General features: G+C 33.7%; 4 protein-coding genes across 6 annotated transcripts; 2 read left to right on the plus strand and 2 right to left on the minus strand.

The window, feature by feature from the left end:
* The first annotated feature begins 67 nt into the window (after window positions 1-67).
* Window positions 68-8,707, plus strand: LOC105685125 (mucin-5AC-like). Its single transcript, XM_012398972.3, has 5 exons — window positions 68-274; window positions 695-816; window positions 896-1,048; window positions 1,130-1,503; window positions 1,619-8,707. Exons 2-5 carry the CDS (start codon window positions 696-698, stop codon window positions 5,192-5,194), a joined length of 4,224 nt encoding a protein of 1,407 aa, XP_012254395.2. The 5' UTR covers window positions 68-274; window position 695; the 3' UTR covers window positions 5,195-8,707.
* Window positions 8,708-9,286: 579 nt separating this feature from the next.
* Window positions 9,287-14,346, minus strand: LOC105685121 (ceramide synthase 6). Of its 3 annotated transcripts, none has more exons than XM_012398969.3 (7): window positions 13,616-14,346; window positions 12,079-12,196; window positions 11,892-12,004; window positions 11,493-11,823; window positions 11,274-11,392; window positions 11,043-11,187; window positions 9,287-10,973 (listed from the first exon to the last, which is right to left on the minus strand). In XM_012398969.3, exons 1-7 carry the CDS (start codon window positions 13,792-13,794, stop codon window positions 10,851-10,853), a joined length of 1,128 nt encoding a protein of 375 aa, XP_012254392.2. In that variant the 5' UTR covers window positions 13,795-14,346; the 3' UTR covers window positions 9,287-10,850. The 3 variants fall into 3 exon arrangements, with proteins under 3 accessions (XP_012254392.2, XP_048514683.1, XP_048514682.1); XM_048658726.1 differs by lacking the exon at window positions 13,616-14,346 and adding an exon at window positions 12,694-13,565; XM_048658725.1 differs by having other exon boundaries at window positions 10,858-10,973; window positions 11,031-11,187.
* A 135-nt stretch (window positions 14,347-14,481) lies between these two features.
* Window positions 14,482-18,721, minus strand: LOC105685120 (protein Malvolio). The gene is made up of 11 exons (XM_012398968.3): window positions 18,537-18,721; window positions 17,898-18,091; window positions 17,089-17,211; window positions 16,775-17,001; window positions 16,529-16,667; window positions 16,286-16,441; window positions 16,051-16,209; window positions 15,925-15,975; window positions 15,425-15,807; window positions 15,136-15,346; window positions 14,482-15,062 (listed from the first exon to the last, which is right to left on the minus strand). The coding sequence occupies exons 2-11, from the start codon at window positions 18,075-18,077 to the stop codon at window positions 14,985-14,987; spliced, it is 1,707 nt and encodes a 568-aa protein (XP_012254391.2). The 5' UTR covers window positions 18,078-18,091; window positions 18,537-18,721; the 3' UTR covers window positions 14,482-14,984.
* A 152-nt stretch (window positions 18,722-18,873) lies between these two features.
* On the plus strand, window positions 18,874-20,164 carry LOC105685123 (elongator complex protein 5). Its single transcript, XM_012398970.3, has 2 exons — window positions 18,874-19,146; window positions 19,262-20,164. The coding sequence occupies exons 1-2, from the start codon at window positions 19,086-19,088 to the stop codon at window positions 20,065-20,067; spliced, it is 867 nt and encodes a 288-aa protein (XP_012254393.2). The 5' UTR covers window positions 18,874-19,085; the 3' UTR covers window positions 20,068-20,164.
* Window positions 20,165-20,820: the final 656 nt, after the last annotated feature.

Consider the following 20,820-nt stretch of genomic DNA (forward strand, 5'->3'; position numbering starts at 1 on the left):
TTGTGTCTCGTAGTAGTGTGAATTTGGTAAAATAAAAACACTTCAAACAATTTTGGACAAAGTTTAAAACCTTGGTTTAAAATTCGCTCTAAATTCTGTTCCTTTTAAATAATTGACCGTAATTTTAACCACCGTTATGCTCATACGCAAAAGGACGTAATGACGATCTGTGACAAGTTGGCTTTTACTCGTAACCCAACTTTCTTTACATTCTGAAAAACGAATGGCGAATAATAAATAACTCGGAGCCTTTTCACTCCGTCACTTAAGCAAGGTAAAGTTGTTTAGGCCGGACTTGCTCTGTAATGCACATATTATATCTAGCAAAACGTTACTTGCTAATTTGACTACGTTCTGACACAAATAACTTTCGCATTTTTTATGTATAGCTTCTATTTTACTCCACCCTAAAATACTGTTAACGACGTTGAATATCCCTGTCCACGACCATTTATCATTTTAAATTTGTAGTTTGCCACCACACACAACACTATCTGCATTAAATTCGACATTTTTTATTTAGGTTACATAATTCAACGACACCTGTGAGCAGGTATCACTCCAAATCCCTAGTGCCCAGAGATCTCCAAATTCTATTAATGATTCTTTGATTGTTTTTTCTTTCATTCGGTATAATTGTAACAAAATTTTTAACAAACTTGATCCAAATTGAACTGGAATTTTTATGTCCCAGGATGTCGGGACAGAGCGGAGGATACCGATTACATTTATCAACTTTAAACGAGCAGCTAACTTGTAAACTATGTGGAGGGTACTTTATTGATGCTACAACGATCATCGAATGTCTTCACTCATGTATGATATTATCAAAATAATTATTCGGTTCAGCTTTAAATAAGTTATTGAATGTCCATTTTTTGTCTACTCTTTTCAGTTTGCCGTAGCTGTATCATTAAATATTTGGAGAGTAACAAGTACTGTCCCATTTGCGAGGTACAGGTTCACAAAAGCAAACCACTTCTGAATATACGGCCTGATCACACACTACAGGATATCGTTTACAAACTCGTTCCTGGCTGCTATCAAAGTTAGTCTCATTTCATTCTTTGAACTTTGATATTGAAGTTATATTTGAACTCGAATGTAATTTGATTACCATTATTTTCAGATGAAATGCGATGCCGTCGCGAGTTTTATAACAAATTCCCTGATGCTAAGTTGCAAGTTAGCTCTCCAGAATCCAGGGGTGAACCGATCGAATCTCATATATATTCCCTAGATGAGTCGCTTAGCTTATCATTGGAGTATTACATCCCTAGCCCAAAAGATCAAGTTGAAAGTGATAAGGAATCGACGGCCAAGTCTTTACCTAGAAGATATTTGAGGTGTCCGGCGGCTGTGACTGTTTTTCATCTACAAAAATTAATAAGAGCAAAATATGGGCTCAGCGATGCTCACAGAGTTGATATTATGTACAAAGAAGAACCTCTATACGGCAACTACACCTTGATGGATGTCATGTACATATATCACTGGAGACGAGTAAGTAGATTTTGATTGAAAAAATGTTCCTTTGGTGAAAATGAACAAACTGTGTTGCGTTTTAAGTAGTTTATATCGTATATTTTTATCGCACTATTATGCATGACTGTTGCAGAAAGTGCCATTGCATCTTAGCTACAGGATATTTGAGTCTTCGCCGAAGCGTTTGAAGCTGTCAGAAGATAATCACGTGTATGAACAAATTTTATCAAATACCAGAGTAGATTTAAACGAAATGAAGACCGAACAACAGCCTGAAAAACGCGAGTGGAAAGAGGTGCAATTAAAAATTTCGGAAACAGGAGTAATGAGCGTCACGGACATATCTTCTTTCGATAAAAAAAGTATCAACAACGGTGGCACAAACTCAGAAAAAGCCATTACGCTTGATAAAGGAACTACCAGAGTCGAAAAAATTGACAAGGTTGAAAAAGTGGACAAGAATGAAGCCACGGTGTTGGAACCTTTGATCCAAAAAGAGGAAAGTGCAAAGTGTATCGTCGGAACCACCCAAAATACGCAAGCAACTAACTCAGATGCTCCAAGAATTACCAGAAATGTTGTGCTCTCACAAGAAGCAAAAAGATTCAGTATTGAGCAGAATAAAAGTGGAGGTAACTCAGATACTAAAAAAGCAGATTCCCCGCCAATTCTAGCTATCGATACATTGAAAGCTGTAACACGGTCCGATACAGGAAGTGAAAGTCTGGCGAGTCACCCCCAAAAGTCCAGCAGTCAGAACAAGGTTAAAAGCAATTCAGCCCAAGATTCAAATCAAGAAAAAATTAAACAAGAGTGCAGCATTACTAGCATAAAAAGAGTCAACACGAATAATAATTTGGTAAATACCGATTCAAAAGCTGAAAGTCAAAAAGAAAATTCCAAAAACGTTGGAAAAGAAACGAAAAGTGCCTCAACGAGTGCCGAGGCTAAGCAGAATGTGCTTCCCTTTCAGCCGAAGGTTGGACAGGTGAATAATACCTACTCCAAAAAAATCACTAAGGAAAAGAAAACCCTATCGATCAGTTCTAGGAAGTTAGACTCAAAATATACTCAGGAACAACCAAAAATTGACGCAAAACCTATGCCGCATTTTGCCAATACAAGATCTCAAGTCACATCTACAGTTTCATCCACTAAACTGGCAACCTCAGTGGTCTCCTCACCTCAGTCAACGACTATGTCAACTCAAACTATGAACACATTTCCCAGCGTGCCTCAAGGCAGCTGCTTGTTTGTCTCAGCTCCGCACATGACGACTTGCGTTTTAACAAACTCCACAGTAGTATCCAGTGCCCAAAACCCTCCATCCATCAACAAGACTATCCCGCTCACTTCTCAGAACTTTGACTGCAAACCACAACCCACAAAGGTAGCCAATCAGAAGTCCAGCGGTACAACTACTGCAAAGTCTGACATTGTGAGTCAGAAAGTACCTTTGGCTAAAAATAATAACAATAATCCAACATCCTCTGCTCAGAGTTTGGCTTCAATCGGGCTGAATGTTTCTACAGCAATGCCTAGCATGATGGAGACAAATTCCAACCTTTCTTTCCCTATGCAGAATTTGAACAGCACCTCCCAGGCCAAGAGCGAAAATAATGTGACCAACCTGAAGAGCATTAGTCCCACTGAGAGGCAAAATACCAATACATCAGATGTGCAGACTGGAACGCAGAACCCTTCGGTGAGCATTTATTCTTTACCAACATCTACGACGAATACTCCTCGTATATCCAGTCCTCAAACCTCAAATGCCCCAAAACGTACAAACCTTCAATCTGGGTTAGAAATAACCAGCGTCTATACCGTACCACCATGTCCTGACGCTATTCCAATATCCCTGATGAAGCCAACAGTACGAAAGCACGAGATAATAGCAAAGGGAACTAATTTAAATGAGATCTGTGCAAAAATTGGTGAGAGTTCCAAAGAAAAAATAAAAGCCGCTACACGCTCAAAGCCGGAGATACCAAATCTTTTAAAAATAACGAAAAAACCTACGGTAGATTCCACAAAATGTATTCCCAACATACCAAACGTCCCCGTGTTCACTTCTGGCAGCTCCATTAACTCTGCAGATGATAAATCAAACGCCTGCACGAGCAAAGAAACGTCAGCCATTAGCGCCACAACTGTCACGTGTCAGTCGACCTCAGGTTCAATGCCAGCGCAGAAGGTCTCTTCTGTTAAAAAACAATCGCAGTCCGTGGGTTACAAGACTCTCAGGGATCCGCCAAAGTCCTGGAATCCGACTCTGTCAAAGAATAATTACATAGCTGCAAGAAATCAGGCTAAAGAAATGCAGAACCAAACTCAAGGTGCGTCCGTTTCCGAAAGCAACAGTGCTAAGCCTATAGTTTCAAAGCCAGCAAAGATTTTCAAAATGCGCAATGTGCCCAGATATTTGGGGAACCCTGCATCGGGGGTAAAACCAATGTACGGAGTATCGAATGAGAGCAAAGACAAAGATCAACTGACACAGAATACTCAGAAGAATACTGTTCTTAGCATGATGCCCATTGATCCAAAAACTTTGTCACCTATAGTTTCTACCGCTAATTCACTCATAGTCTCCCCACCTCCTTATTCTCCTAATGCAAGAACCTATCAGAATACACAATTTTCAAGAGAAATGTGCCGTACCCCCAGCTCTCCAATCTCACCGAGAAACTCACCCATTAATATGTTATCCACAAATCCTTTCATACCTTCTCCAACATTGACTACCAATCCTAGATTAATATACTCGCATTTTCCACCTCCCTTTCCCGATACAAGCCGCTTTCCTAATCCGCTAATTCGTTCCCCGATTGGAATTCCCTCTCACAGTGCCTTTCATAGTAGTCTACCGCCATCGATTAATCAATTATATCAACGATCCAATTACCTTGCCCAATCAAGTGGGTACACAACGCCTCCGCCACCCCCGACAATCCAGAAAATCTTACCCAGCATGCATTCTTCTCCAAAGTCCCCAAAATCCACTACCCACAACACCAGCCCCATGTTTGCTTTGGGAAAAACAGAACCACAACTTTCAACAAGGGTGGAAAATATCGCTTTACACTTAGCCAAGAATGCTGCGCAACAGGAGCTTAATACTTTCAATTTATCAAAGACGAGTAGCCCACCGTCAACCAATTTCCAAAATTTATTAACAACCACCACGGTGACCCTATCCACCTCTGGCTATACTTCGACGGAATCTTCTGAGAAGGTGGCTGATCAAACAACGGCAAGGCCAAAACCACAGCTGGAGATAAAAATACCCGAAACAGATGTCTCCAAACAAAAGTCCAAGCAACCGGAGACCGTCGATCTTAAAAATGAAAAGTCTGATGAACCTTTATCCCCAAAGTCCGACGTTCCTGATAATAAACCAGACTCGAAGGAACAAAAAGATATTGAGAAAAAAGAGAAGACACCAACCAAGGTCAACGGTGAAGTAGCTACCGAAAATACAGGAGAAACTGAGAAGAAAACTTCACCAAAAAGTATAGAGGTAAGCCCAGTTTCTTCTGAGAAAGAACCAATTTCAAAAAAACAGGATAAAATCGAAAAATCTTTAGATATAAGCAATGAAAAGATCGTACCAAATGAAACTCAAGGTGAAGTTGGCATTTGTGAAACATCCGACCAGACTCAAGGAAAAAAATCCGATGTAGAAAGAAATAAACCAGAGTCGTAATTAAGAGATTTTAATGAAAATTTTATAAATCGATACAGTCATAAACTTGATGATTTTGTCGATTTCGTACTAAGTGGCATTCTGTATATTACTGTAAATAGTCAACGAAGATATTGTTATTTACTATTATGTGTTGAGCACAGACCTTACAAAAATAAGTTTGTTTTTAGCAAACATGATTTTAAACTATAAGATATTGTTATATTATTTTACCAGAAGTTACAGTTTTCTCCTACAATCTGATTCCACGCATCACTTTTATCATTATTATTATTAATATTATTATTGTCATTTATTTTTTGCATTCACCGATATTAAATTCTGCAGATCCAATACATTTTTTTCCCCCTTTTATCTCAGCGTCTAATCCAAACTAAGAGTCAAGAGGCTCGTGGAGTTTCAGACCAAGTAAGATGACCTTCCATCGACACTGAATTTATTAATTATTTTCTTTTTTTGAATTCCCTTGCATGAGGTCAGTTGTACTTTGATACAAATCCTCTAATTTTTCCCATTTTTAACCCAAGCCTTTGAATCTAATGTGGAATATTTAATCACAATTCACTAAGCTAGCCTATGCAATTAGAGAAAATAAATTATACACACATATTTGTATGTATTCATGAACCAATCTAATTAGTTGTGAAAAAAGTGGAAAAAAAAGAAAAAAACATGAGCAACATTAGATTATTTTTTATTTATAAAAAAAAAAAAAAAAAAAAAATAAAAAAAAAAAATAGTATATTATCGCTTGCTCGCTAATCGATAACACAATTATTATATAATTAACAAAATTATTATTATTATTATTTTAATTATTATTACTATTATAAATATCGACATCATCATCATCATCATCATCATCATCATCATCATCATAATCATAGAATTTTAATTTTAATATGTAATTGAACCTGTAGAAGTAACGCAGATGGTTACGGACTAAATGTTAATGTGTTACATAATAACTAATTAATCATTAAATTAATATAATGTTATTTAAAAGAATGCATTTTTACGTTGTTAATTAACAAATTTATATAATAGAACGCGGGCTTGAATATTTTTAAACACTTTGATTACTATGATTGGGCTTGATTATGCTCTACGATTGAATATAACTCTGCTCTTTTAAAATCATCGCTGGGACTAAAGCTGTCTCTTTGAAAATAAAAGGAAGAAAAAAAAAACAAGTACTTATAAAATATCAGATGTGAGAGGGCAGGAAGAAAAATTTTACGATGGAGTCTAAGAAGTATCAGGGACAGAAGAATATATCTGATGAATAAATAATGTGAGCGTTGTGCTGAGAAATAATTCAAACTATGATTAATATAAATTAGTTCGTTATGATGGTGTACATAGACCAGAGTAGAGGGGATAAAAGAACAAAAAACAAAATAATGAACAGATGTGAAAATTAAAATTATTTAGATACAATAAGGTTTACGCAAAGAAAATATACCTACGATATATAAGAAAATTTTATGAAAAATTACATAGTCTTAGCATACTTTTATACGATCATTATTAAAATACTAAATTTTCGGTTGGATATCAATAATATAGGATAAAATATGACTATCTTTAAAATTTCATTCAGTCAAAAGGAGAAAAGAAGGTAGCTATCAGTCCTATTTTCTAAAAGCTATATGCTTCAGGTTGTTGATAATCTCCTTTTAAAAGAGCAACAGCTTGTGACTATTATAAATGTGCAATTATAAAATGTCAAAGATTCATTAATCGATTGAACCGATTAGTCACTCGTGATGTTTTCTTTGTACTCGACTAATTTATATGCAAAAAAAAAAAACATCCAGTTTGTTAAATATTTCTGTCATTATTTTACAGAAAAAATTATGACATTTTCTTCCTTAATTTTAACACCCAACTTTTTCACGGAGATAGAACAGTCTGAATATCATATGAAATTATATAAATAATCTATAATTAATTTTTAATCAAAATTATGCGTTGGTAGAAAATATGTTATCAGATTTCATGCAGCAATGCAATCCGATAAATGAATTTGCTGCTTCTTTCTTTTTTTCTGACTCTAGTAAAAAAGATTTCAACGATACTGAAAAAAAATGCTTTTGTAGTAAGAATTATCTGAAATATTTTTTCGGGCAATATTTATATCTCTATTAATATCTAGTTCTTCAAAACTTTAGATACAAGTGCCTAGGCAGCGAATAGATGCGACGTCTTTTACATTTTTAAAATTCCCCCAACCCTTCACTTCGCCTCTTCAGCCTTAGTTTGTTGTTTAAAAAACTAAGATTTTTCTTTCTATCTTAATCTATAAATCCTCAGTATACGAACACTCAGCTAATATTATTATTATTAATATCTTCTTTCTTTTAATTCTTTTCTTTCATCGATAACAATTTTTTTGAGGTAACGGTTCCCTGGTTCTATTAAAACCTACACTTGTTTAACGAATAATAATTTTAAATAATAGATCGAATAAGATTTAATTTAACTAAAAAGAAAATAATAAGAAGAAGAAAACGAAAAAAAAATTATAATCACTAAATATTTTTATTTATTTACAAATTACCTTGAAACACATTATATAGGTAAAGGTATAGGTATATACGGAATAAATATTTGATACATAGTGTGTGAAAATTTTTTCTAGTTACGGATTAGGTACGTTTGATCGAACAATCCTTCGAATCCTTGAATTTACGTTTTTAACATCACATTTTTGAAAACTAAAATAGTTCGGTATTTTTATCTTCCGTTCGTCAATGAAGATATTTAGTTGAAATAATGTCACAGTTTTTATGACCGTACTTTCTAAGATTATAATTTTCTTTTTTTCCCTTGTTTTTTTTTATTCTTCACACTTTTCCTCTAGAACAAGTATTATTATATTTAGTTTTCATAAAATAGTAATATATTCCTTGTGGTTGATGAGAAATGATTTAGTTATGATAAAATTAAACTTTGAAATAAACTTTCTTTTTTGTTCAAATCTCTGTAACTTAAAAAAAGGAATGTTCTAAAAATATTCAAGCTTATGGTTGATTTAATAAAAGAGAAAAAAAAATGTACGAGGCCTTACCGTATTTTATCTCATATGAGTATATGTTATATATGCATATGTAATATGGATATGTATAGAATCATTGAAGTATAACAAATAACACTGTGATTGTTACTCGTTTATGCACAGAGACAGACATGAATTAATGTTTTATTTAAATAATAATAATAATAATAATAATAATAATAATAATAATAATAATGAAGATAATAATTCAATATGATCACGTAAAATCATTAAAATTAAAAAATATTGAAGTTGTATAGAGAATAAGTGAGTTTCTATAAACATATATTAGGATAAATTTCATTGTCGCTAAATTATATAAAATTACTATAAATTTTTCTGGCGGTTTCTATAATGACTATATCGTTGAAGAGAAATTTTTCGAGAAGCTTAACGAATATGAGACCAAGATAGTAATGGTAATAAAATCGAAGAAAGAGAAGAAAAAACAACTAGTGAAAATGACAGTCATGTTTTTAAATCCGAATATACTCAAAATTATCTGTATATATGTACGTAATAAGGTTGCAGATTTATATATTATAAGTATAGTATAGTATAAATAATTATGTAACAACGGTAAAATTTGATTATTACAACTTTATATATAAATATATATACACATTCATATATAGATATTATATATACATACATATATATTGATATGTGTAATAATGATTCTAAATAATAATAATAATAATAAAATAGAATTAAAAAAACAACAATCATTCTGACATTTGATTTTTTCAGGAGAGAAATAATACTAATAATCTAGATAGAAGACGTGAAATTAAAACTACACTCTCCTAATGGTTATCCTCTTGACATAAGTAATCCAATCTTGCGAATGATATAAATATCTGTGCTTATTTAGTTGCTTCTGAATTAATTCTATTGGCTTTGTGACAGTATTTAATGGTTTTAAATTAGGCAATATGTCGGACGATGAAAATTATCACAAAGTAAGAAAATGATTCGTTTATTGAATGATCGTATAGCTAAAGAATCTCGGAATAAATGGACGGACAATATTTAGTTTTTTTTTAGAGGACGCCTTTATTTTTGACATGGATACAAAGTTTCTTTCTTGTTCGTTTTTTCATTTTTCCTTTACTAGTTTTTCATTGCTATCATTCTGACCTGATGTAAAAAAAAATCATTCTTTTACAGACTAACAATGCACTTGTATACGTGTAAATAGGTGAGTACGTGATAAAAATTGATTACATTTGTTATTTCTGTTTTTTTTCAACACTTTGTTTCTCGGTATAACGAAAATCGAAACCAAGCAATTTTTATTCATTTGAACAGGTCAAATTCACCATTCATAATTGGTAGAAAACAACAATTACAAATAATACTTCGATCAAACATTATAGTCGTATCAAGTGCGATATTAATAATTTTGAGAACACAGTACGGTCGTGATAATATTTATTTGATTACACGTTTGTTTGATCTACGAAATCCTTTAGAGAAATTATTGACGATGAACGATATTAGGTATTTTAATTATGTCACACGAGATAGACGTTGAAGAATTATTGAAATTATTATTATTATCATTATTGTTATTGTTATCATTATTATTCTTATTACGGTACTCTTTTACTCTAGATTTAATGAGCATTCAAACTTTAAGAACTCAAATTAAATGAATATGTACATACCTAAATCAAGCTTTTCGAGTAGAGACAGAACAAAAATAACTATTTGATTTTATCATATAAGATGACAATAATAAATAGTGAAATATTCTGGCAATATTTTAACAAAAAAAAATAAAACGTATCGATAATCCTAACGATTGATATTTTAAATAACGACTTCGAAATTCTTTGGAAATGCTTTATTCATTTACTTATTTATTACTTCAGTTTCGTTTGTTTTCAAATTTTGTTCTTTGTTCAAACCAATCTATGTTGACTTAGCGAATGAAAATTAGGTAACGAGAAATTTTTCTCAATTTAACAACCAAAAAAAAAAAAAACAAAAACGTAGAGTAGAGAACTTATTAAAGGTAGTGAATTCAAAGTTCTCGTAAAAACATATTTGTTGAAAGCTGGGGACTGTAATTCTTTCTTTCTAGTTATCGTATCAAGAATAAATAATGCTCGACTTTATACAGATGACGGTGTACTATGAATGGAAGGGGGGAGGGAGCGAAAAAAGTTAAAATAAAAAAAGATTGTATCTTGCAAACTTTGATAGATGTGAAAATCAGAGTGAATTAAATTAACTGTTAGAACTCATTAAGTCCGGAAGCAACAGTCTTTAGAATATATATTTTTCTGTCAATTTTATCGCTTTATCCATAATTTATGAATATATAAAAATTGATGTATTTTCAGTTTTATATTGTGTTCCTTTTTTTTTGGTTTCATCTAAATACAATGAGTTGCGAGGAGATGTACATACCTAAACCGAACATCTGCCTAGCAAAGACTCAACATTATGGCTAATCAATAAGATGGCATCTTCTTAATCTTATTAATAGCGAGTTAAAGAATTGTAGTTGCATCATTTTTAAATTTAACAATTTATAACGGCACGAATGTTCCCTATTATGGAATTTGTTTATTTATTTAATATTTTTTAAAGCTGTTTCTCCCTAGAATTCAATTTTCCTTTATTATCGGTAGTATTATTCGATAAGGAAGCGTTAACTAAAGAATCTGATACATCTTCGCTGCTGCTGCTACGTATATCTCCTTCCATCTGTAAAAAAAGGTCAAGTTAATCAAAAAACTTCAGATCTCTTACCAAGTATCGTACAATTCTTCAGACCTGTCCGGCGTAAAATGCGTTGTATGCAATCTTTAAAATTAACCATGTCCATATAGCATGAAGTACCAACAACAGACTCAGCAGTGAATTAAATATGTAATACGCAGGGAACATGGGCACAATTTTTGGAGCTTCTATCGTTGTGCTGAAAAAAAGAATATGAACGTAGAAAGTAAATTAAGGATTGTAGAATAATTTACAAAAGATACCGTCGAAACAGTTTTTTTTTACCTGTAAATGATCCAAAATGGATAGACTCCCATTCTTGTAACAATCCATAGCACGGTAAAAATTGTAAATATGAAGTCGCACAGCTTTTGGTAGTTTGCATATTTAGCCATTTTTGCTGCCTGAAAAAGTAACCAAAGATGAATTTTCGAAAACCTGTATAGGATAGAGAAAAATCGTTGTTGCTATTGGCAAATAAATATCGATGGAATTTATTTTCACCTCCAAAAATATGTCTGCGCAATCGTGAACCAGTAAGACTAGAGAACCGATTCTGGTCAAGTTTCCGACCCATGAAAAACACATGAGAGCAATCGTGGCGATATGATGAATAAACATTTGCCAGAAATCTTTTCGCTTGACGTCAAAAAATTGAGAGAAACTTAGCGACCAGTAGAATGCCATAGAGATCATGTAATACCACCATACGTCATTGCTGACTGGATGAAATGGGTAACCGTGATAGCAATGATTTATGTCCCAAAGCCACGACTTGTCCCATAAAATAGTCAGCCCATAAACAAACGAGTACGTGTAGTACAAGCATCTCCAACTATAAATTTAGATAAAAATTATGTCCTTTGTCAGAGAAGAAAGAACTTTGAAATATCTCGCGCTTACCTATTCTCGCAGAATTTAATTAACGTTGAGGGTTTGTCTTGCGATCTACGAAGTCGTAGCCACCTTTCAACTTGTCGTTCCGAATAATCTAGTTGTTTGGCTAATGCTAGTACCTGTGAATGAAAGAATCCTCATTACATATTACATGCGTGAATGACATTGGATAAATAACCACAGAAAAATTAACCTGCTTATGTTTTATTTTCTTGCCGGTATAAGCTTTCTCTAGAATAGCGTTCGGTGGAGCTTTCTTTGGTCTGGTATTTTTTATGCCTAGAGATTTTCCAACTGGTGCAAACCAGCATCTGTAAAATATAGTTGTATAATAGCCTCGCATGGCTACCAAAATTTTTTTTCAACTTTAAGAGCATTTTGAAACTGGTAACAATTTATATTCAAATAGGAAATACTCGGTATGATTGTTGCAGACTTTATATTATTAAGTTAAACAAAAACCTGAACATATTCTGGCTAGCAATCTCTAGATTCTTACATAAGTGATCACCTGTCATATTTTACCTTGAAAGAACAATACTAATGGCAATAAAATTACCGTTACAGTTAAGGAATACCAGAAAAAATATGCAGAGCTGTTGCTAAATCTGCAGATTTCTCTTCCAATCTCAAGAAATTTTCTTTGGGGTCTATTAGCCCTGGAAATAATCAATGGACCGAGAATTTGAAGTAGTTTAAACAATGTTTCTCAGACTAAATGGCATTAGGAAAATTAATAGTCCGGTGTAACGGGGTTTTCTCTGAAGCTTGAGCTGCTTCTGTATGCAATGCCAGAAAAAGTACGTACATTGATTGCATACTAATCACTCAACACCAAGCTCATAACTGTTGTTTAGACTACTGCGAGTATGCACTACAGATATGTGTGGATAGATGCTATTATATTTCTCTGTTCATTTTTGATTCTAGATTAAGAAAAATTTTCATAAATACAATTGGTAACGTACTCTAACTTTTATCTTCAATTTCTAATCTCAATCTGGAGCAATAAAACCTTTTCTATATCGACTTTGTTTTAGCTTAGGTTGATAAAACTTTAATGTATTGTTTGCCATGGTTATGATTAATCGGTATCGCAATCAATTTATATTTATACTTGTTATTTGCATTTTTTAATTCAAACATGCGCAAATTACCGCACTGCTCAATGAAGAGAACGACGTCTGCGACATTGTAATGACTTCAAACATCAAAACAAATACCGATAAGTAATTGTTTGAGATACTCGGCACAATTCACTTCAGATCTCAAAGCATCTGGGTCAGAGGTGATGAGATAGAATTAATGCGTACAGATATGAAATATGCAGATAGATATTTTTTGGCCTTTTTTTCTTGTTTGCCCTTTTAATTTCATTACCCAAGAGCTTCAGAAATAGAAGTTTATCGTAAGTGAATTTTACAGAAAAATAATGACAACACCTTCTTGGAACAGTGGGTGTAAATTGATAAGAATTGTTTTTCAATTGATTTAAATGAGGTTCCAACTAAGGAAAACTTGTGGAATTTGTTCGATCTCAGCATGATAAACAAGGTCGTTTTTAATATATGTAGATTCGGTAACACGTGTTGGTGTCACATAACGTAACACCCAATGGTGATAATTACCGATAAGCGATGACAATCAACCAGGTAGATAATGACTAATTAATAATACAAGTGACTTAGATATTTTCGGATAATTTGATAGATTGGTGACGGAATTCGTACCGTTCTAGGACGTATCTCAGGAGTAGAAGAACGATGGACATTGGTATTGGGTAAATCAAATGTCTGTAGTCTGTGAGTTTGTTTTCCGGGGTTGGATTCAAATCGGCCCACGTAGTGTTCGGCGGTAACCAAATGTCAGGGGACCAAAAGGCCGCCGATATATTCTTTAGAATCTCCATAGCGTATTTGATGATTATTTGCTTTAGTTACACAAAAACTGTTGAACCGCACCCGGTTCACGTCGGAGAACTCGCGCCAATCAAGATACAAGGTGCACCGATAATTTCATAGAATTGAAATGGCAACATTAAACCGTATTTGTCTAAATTATATTTACACGAATTTCACGTCGTCGCGGCACTTTCAATTCACTATGAAAACCATACAAGTACTGCACACCGCCAAAGACGGACGGTAACGACGCCCAGAAATTTTTATTCAACACTGTCGCATCCTTCCGTAGGCAGTTACCAGAAATTGACAGCCATAAATCAACTCACATCGTGTAGATATATTACGACATAAACGAGATGCGGTGTTCTTCGTCTAGCTTTTTATTAAAGGATAACCCACACTCTTTACCGCGAGGGCGCCTTAAAAGTCAAGAGTTCCGAAATTGAACGCTTTCAGAGCGCTCGTTTTATTGCCGCGCTTTTCAATTTGATTATTGTCGTTACGATGTCGGTCATTTCAGACGATCGTTAAAAAAATATTCATCAAAATAGCAGTGGAAGTATTAAGATTATTTTTTATCGAAGGAATACAAAAATGGGGAGAAAATGATTGACGAAAATTAATTCCAGTTCAAAATGAGCAAAAATGATAACCACTTCTGTCCGTAGCTAACTAGAACAAGGTATACCTTATACTTCTTAGAAATTATATTTCCATAAAACTATTTCATGTATATACAATTGACTGACAATAAAATGTCGAAGTAACGTGCTTACTTCGAAGTAACTTGATCTTTACACCTTAAAATTCTAACCAGATGAACTTTGAGAATTTAAATTTGAATATCTAAAATATACTGCAAAGTGTTTATCCAAATGATGAAACTATTTTGAAATAGTCAAAATAAAAAATAAAAAAAAAACAACAATTTTCCAAAAGTATTTTTATATACAAAATACAATCACTCAAATTTTCTTTTCTATTTGTATTTTAGCGTTGAGTTATTCTTTTATACGTACGTATCTACATCTCAAAACTCTCTGTTAATTTTCGCGTTAGACCTTAACATAATTTACATCGTAATCATTCTTCTATTTATACTTACATATACCTGCTTGCGTAAAGAAATATTACATAAATATAGTGACGGAGACTTTTCCCGAGATTGCTCTTTTAGAATTTTTATCATATTTTATTACGTTGTTGTGTAGGGTACCTGAGTCACGGAGTCCAAATTTACATTTGCAGAACTGCCGATGTACTTGTTTATAAACTGTAATGGTGATAAAAACGACATCAGTCAATGCTATAAAATGAATTTCTTCTTTATAGAAAATCATACGAACCGAATACTGTAGCAGTCCAGTTGCACCCATGCTGATAGCCATGTGTATGACGAGATACAAACAAAATAGTATATAGAGGATTGCGAATATTGCAATGAACAGTAAAATTGCCCAATGTTTTGGTACTCGTTCCTCGACAGTGACGATCACGAAATAAATGTTTATAGCTATCACAACAACGGCAAGGGTTGAGGCAGCGATTTTATTTCCTCTGTAAAGTAAAAAAATAATAATTTCATAACTTAGTTCAACTTTTATTTATAAAAATAGAAAGTCCTTAGCTACTCACAATCCATTTTTGAACTGTCCCATTATTTGCACGTTACTGGTAAATGCGATCGTGGGTAAAACCGCGAATGGCAACTGCAAGCTCATAATGGCGTTTAGATATTCATTCATCTGACTCATATCGTTGACATTTGCAACGAAAGCTAGCGTGAACGTAGGAATTATAGCTATTGTACGAGTGAATAAAACTCGCTTCCATCTGGCCCATTGAAGGTTCAAAAATCCTTCCATTGCAAATTGTCCTGCGTATGTACCAGTCATCGTCGAAGATTGACCCGAAGCTAAAATTCCTACAGCCCAAATGTACATGGCAATGGCGCCAAATTGACAACCTAGAAATATCCCACCGGTGTAGAGATCTGCCTCGACGAGTTCGTTGTTATTCTGAAATTAAACTGGATCAATAGGCAGCTTTATTCTTCAGGTACTCGTGAAACTCTGCAAAGGCAAAGACGTGAGAGTTTAATTTTTTTTTTTTTCATTATTAATCAGCATAGTCACCTCAAAAGTATTAATTCCCAAAGTATTATTGTGCGCCAGACACACGGAATGCTAAAAAATTATTAACCATTTGGTTAAAAAATTCAAGGATTTTTTATAATTTGTTGTGAATTTTCAAATACTCACCACATCAGCATTCGTTTTATTGTAGAGTCCATGTGCAAACACTGCGATGACGAAAACGTTTATTATAAAAGAAACGAACAGTGCAATGCTGGCTTCGATGAAATAGTACATATTGGCATCTTTAACTTCCGCCGGCACTTTTCTATCAATTCTTCGGGACTACAGGAGAAAATATTAAAGATGAGTTAAGAATCAGTTTCAAGAAAATTTATCCATATTCTTTCATAATTCTGACCTTAACAAGAGCACTGTGGAGATAAAGATTGTGCGGCATTATAACAGCTCCAATTATCCCTACAGCCTGCTTGATTTCTTTAGCGCCACAGTCTGAGCACCAAGGAACAAACATACCGGCCAAAACTTCGCCTTGCGGTGGTTTGGATATAACGTACTGGAAAAAATAGAGGAGCATTACAGGAGTTTTTTTTTTAAGTAACGTGAATACCTTGTGTTAAAAAAAAAGAAAAGAATATTTTACCTCGAAACCAAAAGTCACAGCCATTATAGTGATTAGAAATCCAAAAAAGAATTCCAATTTACGAAGACCATATTTGTCCAAAACCAGAAACGTAAAAGTATCCACTATGGTAATGAGAACACCGGCCCATAACTGTATTCTGAAATATTTAAGGAGTGAAATTGTTAATTCTTGTGATTTTTTTCGTTTAGAATTAAAAATGACAATGACGAAAATCCTAAACCAAATAAGTCAGACAAAGCTTACACTCCACCGGACAGCAGAAACAGGGCAATCGCTGTACCTATAACTTCTTGCATGTCGCTACCAATGATAGCGATCTCTACCATAATCCATAAAGCAAATCTAGGGGCAGTTTTATATTGTCTGTAACACATTTCTGCTAAATGTGTGCCTGATACTACGCCAAGCCTGGCACTGAGCCTTTGCATAAGGAGACCGAGAAGTGTTGCACTCAATAAGACCCATAATAACTATAATTAAAAAAAGTGTTCGGTTATATCTATATTACGTATTAAATTTTTGATTTCAATGTCAATCGAATGAGTAGAAAATATTACTCTGTAGTTCGCAGCAACCCCAGCTTGTAAATCCGACTCAATATTTCCAGGGTCGAGGTAAGCAATGGACATTAAAAATCCAGGACCAGTAAAAGCCCATAGCTTTCTGAAGCTAAATTTCCCCTGTACAAAAAAAAAACAGGGCTTTAGTTTCAAATTAATTATAAAACAAAGGAAAAGAAACAGTAAAAAAAAATTAATACCGGTTAACTAGAAATGCAATGCTTCTTCAATCACGTATATCAACTTTTTATCAGTTTGTTTAATTGCTACAATTATTAGATTAAAAAATCAATAACAGATCTCAAATGTTGCAATCACGATATTCAGTACTTCAGATGGTACGTGCCTGATAATACTATTAATGGTTTATTATCACTGATTAATGATGCTACGTGATGATTCTCTTTGATAGATTATAACAAGAGAATACCCCCAAGTATATATGATAACTACTTTGAAGGCAGTCAAGCACCAAATGTGTCTAGATTGATGAGAGAGGGGCGGGGGGAACAGACAAAAGTTAATCTTCATAAATCATAAGATTATATAAATAGTTTTTTTTGTCACACTTTTTTTTACTGCCCAAGGAAGTGAAATAAAATCTAGATTTCGGAAAGGAATATCAAACAGATTATTAATCGTAGAATGAGGAGCATCGATTGTGCTCTTAAAAATAATTCTCTGGCAACAAATGAATTGAAAGGCAGTGACCGTATTGAATTGCATTGCGCAAATAACGAGAAATAACAAACAACACTTGAAAACACAACAAAACCTGTGGCTTGAAAATGTTGAAAAAAAATTACCTCGACTACATCTGGTATAATAATTTTTTCTTCATCTCCATAAGTATCGATGCTATTTCTTGACAAAAATGTGCTTTCCGTAGGCGTTGTGCCGTTTGATTGGGTAACTTCTTTATTATTTTCCGGCGAATCTTCTCTTGGAGACTCCATACTTGCTAATTCTACCGTTGGATTTTTCATCGATGAGGTAGGATCTGGAAACGTGGATAGTATAACAAATAGACCAATGGGAAACGCTTTTTGTGTTACATGTGATTATGAATAAATGAGTCATTCAGCAGAAAGGGGAACAATAGACGAGATAACGAATGGCATAATTATTGGCAGACGGATATTTGAATGAAATTCAACCAAAAATATATACCATTCACTAATTGTAACGCAATTCAAGAAATTACTCAATTCCAGAGAAGTAAATCTAGGATAATATTATCAAGATTATATTCAAATCAGAGTAACATATTTCATATTATAAACGTGCTATATTATTTTTAATTGAATTCTAACGCTCATTCGAATGTTCAAATGAATGTAGCTAATTATATTGACTAGTATAACACAAAAAATAAACTGTAAGTGAAACACATGATACGATTAACAGGTTATTGGGTTTTATAGGCTGAATATTGGCTGGCTTACATGTATAAGATGAATGTATCAACTTAATCTATTTGTCAAGACAAACTGACTCGATGAAAGACTGGAGGACAGTAACGTAGACATTTGCTGCGATGGATAATATATTTAACAGTTCATCAGTTCAGCTTCGGATGGTGGCCTGTGAATTCCCCGCTCCCAATGTACACACAGTGGTATGTCCGATAACGATAATTATTTCCGCGTCTGGTAGAAAAAAATGTACATATGAGATCTAAATTATCATCCCGCTGATCACCCCCACTAACAACTCCCCCTTTATCGTCTGCTACTCATTAATAAAGGTGGTAAAGCGCCACCGATGTATGTACAAACAATGACAATCTCGTCCAAAATCAACACAGACATCATTGTCGAGAGTCTGCTCTCTGTTGCCGATGAATAGTCTTCGGTTTATTGCAGACAATTCTTGAAGTTATTTGTATTCTTTGACAATTCTAAATGTTTTTGAATATAATGTTAAATAATTTCCATGCCAAGAAATACTTTGTTTGAGAAGTTTAGAGTTCAACTTTGAGGATCTTCAACACTATGTCTCTCTTGTTAGGTTTACCAGTTCTCGATGGAGCCAGAATCATCATTGTAGATGAAGGTACAAAATACCCTGAACTTCAAATCCTGATCTAACCATTGAATTGAGGAGAGCTATTCGAATCATGCTTATTTATTTTAAATGCGGAATTAAATCATTGAATGTCATTTTTCAGCCTTTGATGCTAAGTACGCCGAGTCATTGATCACAGCCTGGCTACCAGTTTGGAAGGCAAAAGACTCTCGAAACATAGATTTGATATGTTTTTCTGGACCGAAGCATTCCAATAAAATATATTCGGAGTCATTAAACCTGCTTCAGCAGAAAATTGAAGTCCATGATTTTTATACTCTAGCTTTAGACAAAGCTGATCCCTTCGATGATCAAAAGCTATGGGAATCTTCAAAAATAGTTTCATTGAAACAAAATTCTACAGTTATAATTGACAGTTTAAGTTGTCTGATTCTCTATAAGGGACTGGCTGAAAGTTGCAGATTTATTGAAAAATTAAGTGCAAAAGTAGCACAAATAGTATGCATCTACCAAAGAGATTTTGGGCAAACAAAAGTGCCTAGTATCAATACTCTGGGAACCAGCTATGTACGAATAGAGCAAGCACTCGGCGTAAAATTAAACCATAACTTATCGTATAAGACTCGATCTGTACACTGCAAACCTGGAGGTGGTATTTTGCAGCAAGTTGAAATCGTCGAGCAGAATATCAATTCCCATGAGATCAAAACTGAAAGAGACAAGGTTACCGATGGAAAAAATGCTGTGATCAGAGCATCAGAACCTGCTAAGAAAATTCAAGCCTCATTCAGAATCGAAATTAATGATCGTGAAATGGAACAAAGAGAAGCTACACCTCTACCCTACACCATTGCCACTTCACAACCAAATGAATCGAAAATTCATTATGTACCTGACGAAGTCGACGATCTCGACGAAGAAGATCCAGATGATGATTTGGACTTTTAATGGATGGAATGAAACAGGGGTGAATATTGTTTACATCTGTCGTATATATTTCACTAATTTAAATTTGATTTAAATAAAATATATAATTATATAATTATTCATCGTTAAATCTTACTTTACTTTGGTGCCATTATATTGTAGAAAGATCAAACTGCGATGGCTAAATGACCACAATTTTTTAGCCAAGTATGGCACATACGTATCGTAACCTTTCTCTCCTTTGACCCTCAAGTTATCACAAAGCCATATCAAAATCTGAGATACTTAACAGATAATAATATAATACTGTGTCAATGACATTGGTAATTGAAGAATTAGTGTAACTATCAGTGACGTAAAGACATAATCAAACGAATGAATCGTGGATAAAGATATGCATCAATCGCAATCTTCCAGATTTCAGATACAACTTCTACGTGACAAATTATAATTTCATGTCGTTCTGCGTTTACGAACAGCTTCATAAATTCGTGGAAGACACATCAAATAATAAAAGATTAGTTTGACTTAAAGAAAAGTTATAACAAAATATTCTTTATATTTTTTCACTATTCATCTTCCACAGATTATAGAATCACACGTCCCAATTTGAAACAAAAAATTCACGTGTAATTCACGTATGTGCTTAGATTCTTCATATCAGTTGTTCGAAATTTTAATTCAAACTAACAAACTTAGCATATATTTACACTCTATTGTGAAATTGTGCGAGTAACTGAGATATTTTTTAATGGTTCAGTTGTTACTTAGCAG

The sequence above is a fragment of the Athalia rosae genome, chromosome 7 (genome assembly GCF_917208135.1).
Source record: "Athalia rosae chromosome 7, iyAthRosa1.1, whole genome shotgun sequence".
Taxonomy (NCBI): domain Eukaryota; kingdom Metazoa; phylum Arthropoda; class Insecta; order Hymenoptera; family Athaliidae; genus Athalia; species Athalia rosae.

What these genes read in the sequence shown, in the direction of transcription:
- LOC105685123 (XM_012398970.3), top strand. Translation starts at nt 19,086, where the DNA reads ATGTCTCTCTTGTTAGGTTTACCAGTTCTCGATGGAGCCAGAATCATC. An exon ending in AATCATCATTGTAGATGAAG is followed by an intron (nt 19,147 to 19,261) that starts GTACAAAATACC and finishes GTCATTTTTCAG; the next exon opens with CCTTTGATGCTAAGTACGCC.
- LOC105685121 (XM_012398969.3), bottom strand. Translation starts at nt 13,794, where the DNA reads ATGGAGATTCTAAAGAATATATCGGCGGCCTTTTGGTCCCCTGACATT. An exon ending in ATTAAATTCTGCGAGAATAG is followed by an intron (nt 11,824 to 11,891) that starts GTAAGCGCGAGA and finishes CTAAATTTATAG; the next exon opens with TTGGAGATGCTTGTACTACA. An exon ending in GCGCAGACATATTTTTGGAG is followed by an intron (nt 11,393 to 11,492) that starts GTGAAAATAAAT and finishes TTACTTTTTCAG; the next exon opens with GCAGCAAAAATGGCTAAATA.
- LOC105685125 (XM_012398972.3), top strand. Translation starts at nt 696, where the DNA reads ATGTCGGGACAGAGCGGAGGATACCGATTACATTTATCAACTTTAAAC. An exon ending in CATCGAATGTCTTCACTCAT is followed by an intron (nt 817 to 895) that starts GTATGATATTAT and finishes TACTCTTTTCAG; the next exon opens with TTTGCCGTAGCTGTATCATT. An exon ending in ACATATATCACTGGAGACGA is followed by an intron (nt 1,504 to 1,618) that starts GTAAGTAGATTT and finishes TGACTGTTGCAG; the next exon opens with AAAGTGCCATTGCATCTTAG.
- LOC105685120 (XM_012398968.3), bottom strand. Translation starts at nt 18,077, where the DNA reads ATGAAAAATCCAACGGTAGAATTAGCAAGTATGGAGTCTCCAAGAGAA. An exon ending in TCCACAGTGCTCTTGTTAAG is followed by an intron (nt 16,210 to 16,285) that starts GTCAGAATTATG and finishes TTTCTCCTGTAG; the next exon opens with TCCCGAAGAATTGATAGAAA. An exon ending in CTGGACTGCTACAGTATTCG is followed by an intron (nt 15,063 to 15,135) that starts GTTCGTATGATT and finishes TCACCATTACAG; the next exon opens with TTTATAAACAAGTACATCGG.